At 35.3% G+C, this 5,389-nt stretch overlaps 1 protein-coding gene across 1 annotated transcript; it reads left to right on the plus strand.

The window, feature by feature from the left end:
* Window positions 1–3,100: 3,100 nt before the first annotated feature.
* Window positions 3,101–3,780, plus strand: LOC140983907 (uncharacterized). Its single transcript, XM_073451063.1, has 2 exons — window positions 3,101–3,458; window positions 3,617–3,780. The coding sequence occupies exons 1-2, from the start codon at window positions 3,101–3,103 to the stop codon at window positions 3,778–3,780; spliced, it is 522 nt and encodes a 173-aa protein (XP_073307164.1).
* The last annotated feature ends 1,609 nt before the right edge of the window (window positions 3,781–5,389 follow it).

Here is a 5,389-nt window from a genome sequence, read left to right on the forward strand (position 1 = left end):
ATCCCACTTAAATGTCACGCCCCGAGACCAGGGTTAGTCGACACCGACGTTATTCAACAATCACATAATTTCTAAATAACAAGCCTCGTAGTACAGTATAAACCAAAACCAGTTTATATCATAAATATACCATAAAAATGGAATCTTCTTTACAATAGTAACTCTGAAAACGGAAAAAAAAATATGCGGAAACATTTATAACTTGAATTAAAACTCACAAGAATATATTCTTAATTAAAATTCTTCATGTGTCTACTATCAGTCCAAAAACTGATGTCCGATTCTTCTTTCTATATTTCTGCTTCTGATTTATTTGGGAAGGGTAGAGTAAATGGTGAGTATTTTTAGAAATACACAGCAAGTGGGGGCCGTTCGAGCACAACAAAAACAACATGCAAATTTCGAAATATATACCATGCAAAACATGACTCATACCACATGCGCATCATTGACCAGACACTGAGATCCATCTACTTTCAATGGTTTACTGATATCAGTCCTTAATTTTTACTCTTCTAAGGGGGCGAGGCCGTATAGCGATTATATCCCCCACCGCGTAAGGGTACATCATGGTTGGGATTCCCACCCATATCAAGTGGAATTCTCACAGTGTCAAAACATTACTCATGCAAAAAATCGTAACCAGAAGGGGTAGAAGAAGAATTTACACTCGACCGAATTTTAAAACACACGAAATGCATAACCGAAATTTACACATTTAAAACAAGCACACTTACCTTAATCCTTGAAGAAAAACACGAAGAACTCGAAAATCATTGAAAAATCATGCAACAGACACTTATAAAACGCAACATCACATCGCTCGAAAAATCAGTCGTTTTTAAAAAATTTTTGCGCCTTATTGAACTGTTGGATCGGGCTCAAAATTTCACAGGACGTTCAAACATTCGTCAAATAAATTATGAATGGTTGCGATCGGGTTGAAAGTTGTTTTATCCTGTTTATGGATGAAAAACCGTAGGTATGCAGTTTCCAGCCTAGAATCGGAGCAGTTTTCTTGCGAAGGCTATAATCAAAAACCTAACCGTTGGATTTTGCCGAATTGTGGATATGTTATTCGAAACATATGGAAGCACATTCTGAACAATGGAGATCGGGTTCCGAGTACCCGAGCGAGAGAAATGAATTTTTGAATTTGGACAGAATTTTGATGACTCGTGCAGAATTTTTGGGATGAAATTTCGAAATCAATGGAGAGAAAACTCGAAAATTGATGTGTAAATTCTGAATGAGAGCTTCTCCTATTTATAGGAGATGACTGCTATCGAGATCGCATATTATCTCGTCGTTTAAACTCTGAATTAAATCTTGAATCTAAGATAGATTATTATCTCTTATCTATCTCATTATCCTTATCCAAATATCTATGTCTCTTATCTTATATATTTATCTGATATAATCTATATCATCTCAAATCTTATATCTCTATCTGGTATAATCTTTCCAACTTTGAATTTATATCTCAAAAATTTACCTGCTTATATCCAAAAATTTCTTATTTAATTTCTTAGATCATGATCTATTTATTTATCTTAAGTTCAAAATATATACATAATATTATCTTAAATTTCGAGCTCCAGAAATATTATACACGATATAATTATCCACTAACTTTAGATAATCTTGAAAATTTTACATTTTATAATGATATAGATACCCAAAGATTGCGCAAATCCTAGTACCATTAAATTACAAAATATTATTACGATATGCAAAAATCTTGGATTTTACATCAGGTGCTTGGGTGCCTGCTACTTGATCCTTGCATGATTTTGACGCTTGCAAAATCTTTCAGTCCTTATCTTTTCTGTCTTTTTCTCTTCCTAAACATCTCAACATCTTTTAATTGTCTTTGTCCTGCAAACACAAACTAAACAACAAAAAAGCCTCCAAACTGGGATAATGCAAGAATTTTCTTAACACAAATTAAGTGCGAAAATTGCACTTATCAAATCGCTTTTTATCCTCACTGTCATTTATTGATAAATAAAGTTCTTTAAGATTATTGTTGGTTGATTTTCTAGTTGTATCCGTTAAATTATCAATTGTTTCTATTTTATTTTTCTCACTAAAATATTTATTAATATCTTCAGTCTTTCTCTTAGTTAATCCTACTTCACTTTGTTTTCTCTCATTTTTGCTACACAAAAAATGTCTCGCGTGTCATTGATTATATCTAACAAAAAAATTTAAATTCTATTTACTATAGCTATAAATTATAAAAATTATAAATTTGGAATTTATTTGCAAATTAATAAGTATGCTAATATGTACATTTTACTTGTATAATTTAGTATTTATTTCATTAATGAAACTAGTCAAATTGACAATAGAACTAACCTATTCACGACTAAGAAGTCTGAACTAGATCCCATAAAGTGACAATCGAGAACAATGTACTTCACTCGAGAGTAAAAGGCTGAGTTAGCACAGAGATATGTGTCCCCACTATTGCTTCTATAGATAACTAGCATGGAAGGGAGCAAGGGAGCAAAACACCAAGATCATTAAGGATAGATGGAATCCATTAAAGTTTCTAAATACCAGAAGCAATTGCTCGATATTCTGCTTCTATAGAATAACAGGCCATGGTTTGTTATTTCTTTTAGCTCCAAGAGATTGGATTAGGACCAAGAAAGATGACATATGCTACAATGGAGTACATTTCATCAATTTTACTAGCCCAATCTGCATCAGTGAACCATGAAGAAATAGAGATGTGGCATGATGAAGATGAAGGCCATAATCAAGTGTACCATTAAGGTGTCGAAAGAAGCATTTTAAGGCACCACTGATGCTCAGATGGTGAACATAAATTTAAAAAGTGTAGATTACGATAAATCTGATGGGAATTTAAATTGATATCAATAAGTTGTATTGAAGTTATAGGATATGATAATCCTGTAAATTTGGTAGGGTAATATTTTCTAATATTTGTTTCTCCTTAATAGTTGGGATTTGATATATCCATTGTAACTATAAATCTATGTATTATTTTCAATGAAATACACAAGTTTTTTCTCTCACTATTTTTCTCATGGCATCAGAGCACTAGGGTTTCAATACATCCTACACTAATATGTCTTCAAATTCATCCGTCTCTTCTAAAGAAACCATTCTAGAAAAAACTCTTGGGTCTGTCGCTACTTTTTCCGATAGTGATATTTCTTCAATCCAGATTACTACCCAAAAATTAAATGGGCGTAATTACCTTCAGTGGGCTCAATCGGTAAAAATCGTTATTTGTGGGCGTGGGAAACTTGGTTATCTCACAGGAGAATTAAAGCCACCAACGCAATCTGACCCAACACATAAGAATTGGTTGGTTGAAAATTCCATTGTTCTTGCTTGGCTAATCAACTCGATGGAGCCTGAAATCAGTCGGCGCTGTCTATGGTTTCACACAGCCAAGGAAGTGTGGGAGCTGCTCACCGTATGTATTCCGACCTTGGAAATGCATCGCAAATCTATGAGCTCCGATCAAAATTGAAGGATATGAAGTAAGGGGAAAAATCTGTAACGAAATATTTTTCAGACCTCCAAGATATTTGGCAAGAACTGGACCTGTTTTGTGATGATTCCTCATCTTGTGTAGACTGCAGCATCAAGATCAGGAGTAATCTTGAGAAAGAACGGGTTTTTTATTTTCTAGCTGGGCTTAATCGCAATATTGATGATGTTCGTGGTCGGGTAGTTGCAAGAGACCCATTTCCATCTCCCGAAGATGCTTTTGCAAAAGTTCGACGTGAAGAGATGTGAAGAAAAGTCATGTTTTCTGATGATTCACCAATCCCACCATCTGCTCCTGATGTGTCTGCATTAGCCACACAAAAAGCTGCATTTCTTTGCCAACATTTCCAAAAAAAGCCTTGGTGTGATCATTGTAAACGTCCAGGCCATACCAAAGACAAGTGCTGGGCGATTTATGGCAAACCAGCCAATTGGCAGCCCAAGAAAAAGAATGAACAACATGGTTATCAAGCCCTATCTGTTAAAGAACAACCTGGAAACTCAGAAAATTCTGTTCCTTTCACCAATGAGCAGATTGCACAGATTGAAGAATATTGTCGACTCATCCGCCAGGCCTCACTTAATCCACCGCAAAACAAAACTGTTGGTTCTTGTTCGATGACTCAATCTGGTAATCTTTTCTTGGCCCTCCGCTCATATTCCATTGGTTCTTGGATTGTTGATTCCGGGGCCTCTGATCATATGACTAGCGATTTTAATTTATTTTGCACTTACAAACCTTGTTCTGCCCATACTTCTGTGAAAATCGCTAATGGTTCAATGACTCCAGTTGCTGGTTTTGGTAGCATACGTTTATCTAAGGATGTCATCCTAAAGTCAGTCTTCCATGTTCCTACCCTAACTTGCAATCTAATCTCAGTGAGTAAATTCACACTTGACAATAATTGTATTGCTAAATTTTTCCTTTGTCACGTCAATTTCAAGACCTACTATCGAGGAAGACGATTGGCAGTGCTAGGATTCACAATGGCCTTTACTACCTAGAGATTCCTCAAGACTGTCTTCCAACTCGAGTGTCTCACGTTGCTTCTCTCTCTGATTCTAGTATTAGGAAAATAATGTTATGGCATCATAGACTTGGCCATCCTTGTTTCTCATATCTCAAAAAATTGTTTCCATCTTTATTCAATAATAAAAGTCTTGATTTGCTTCAGTGTGATATTTGTCATTTAGCTAAGCACACTCGTAATTTTTTTCCTCCAAAAACATATACACCAACCGCTCCATTTTCTCTTATTCATAGTGATCTTTAGGGTCCTTCACCAAGTGCTACGTAAAATGGAAAAAAATGGTTCCTAACATTCATTGATGACCATACTCGACTCACGTGGGTGTATCTTATCAATAATAAATCTGACACAAGCAAAATTTTCAAAGATTTCCACAGAATGATTCAAACTCAATTTCATACCCATATTCAAACTCTTAGAACCGAAAATGGTAAAGAATATTTCAATACCATTCTAGGTGATTATCTATTGGATAATGGGATTCTTCATCAAAGCTCTTGTGTTGATACTCCTCAACAAAATGGCGCATCCGAAAGAAAGAATCGTCCTTTGTTGGAAGTCGCACGTGCCCTAATGTTCACCATGAATATTCCTAAGTATCTTTGGGGGGATGCCATTCTCACTGCTGCTTATCTCATCAATCGCTTACCAAGCCGCACTCTTGACTTTGAAACACCTGTATCCATTCTTCTTAAAAAATATCCACATGTGTCTACTTCAAATAATCTTCCCTTAAAAACCTTTGGTTGTACGACCTTCATTCATGTACACAATCACAACAGAAGTAAACTTGATCCTCGATCCATGAAGACTGTGTTCATTGGTTA

Source organism: Primulina huaijiensis, chromosome 9, assembly GCF_012295235.1.
Source record: "Primulina huaijiensis isolate GDHJ02 chromosome 9, ASM1229523v2, whole genome shotgun sequence".
Lineage (NCBI taxonomy): Eukaryota > Viridiplantae > Streptophyta > Magnoliopsida > Lamiales > Gesneriaceae > Primulina > Primulina huaijiensis.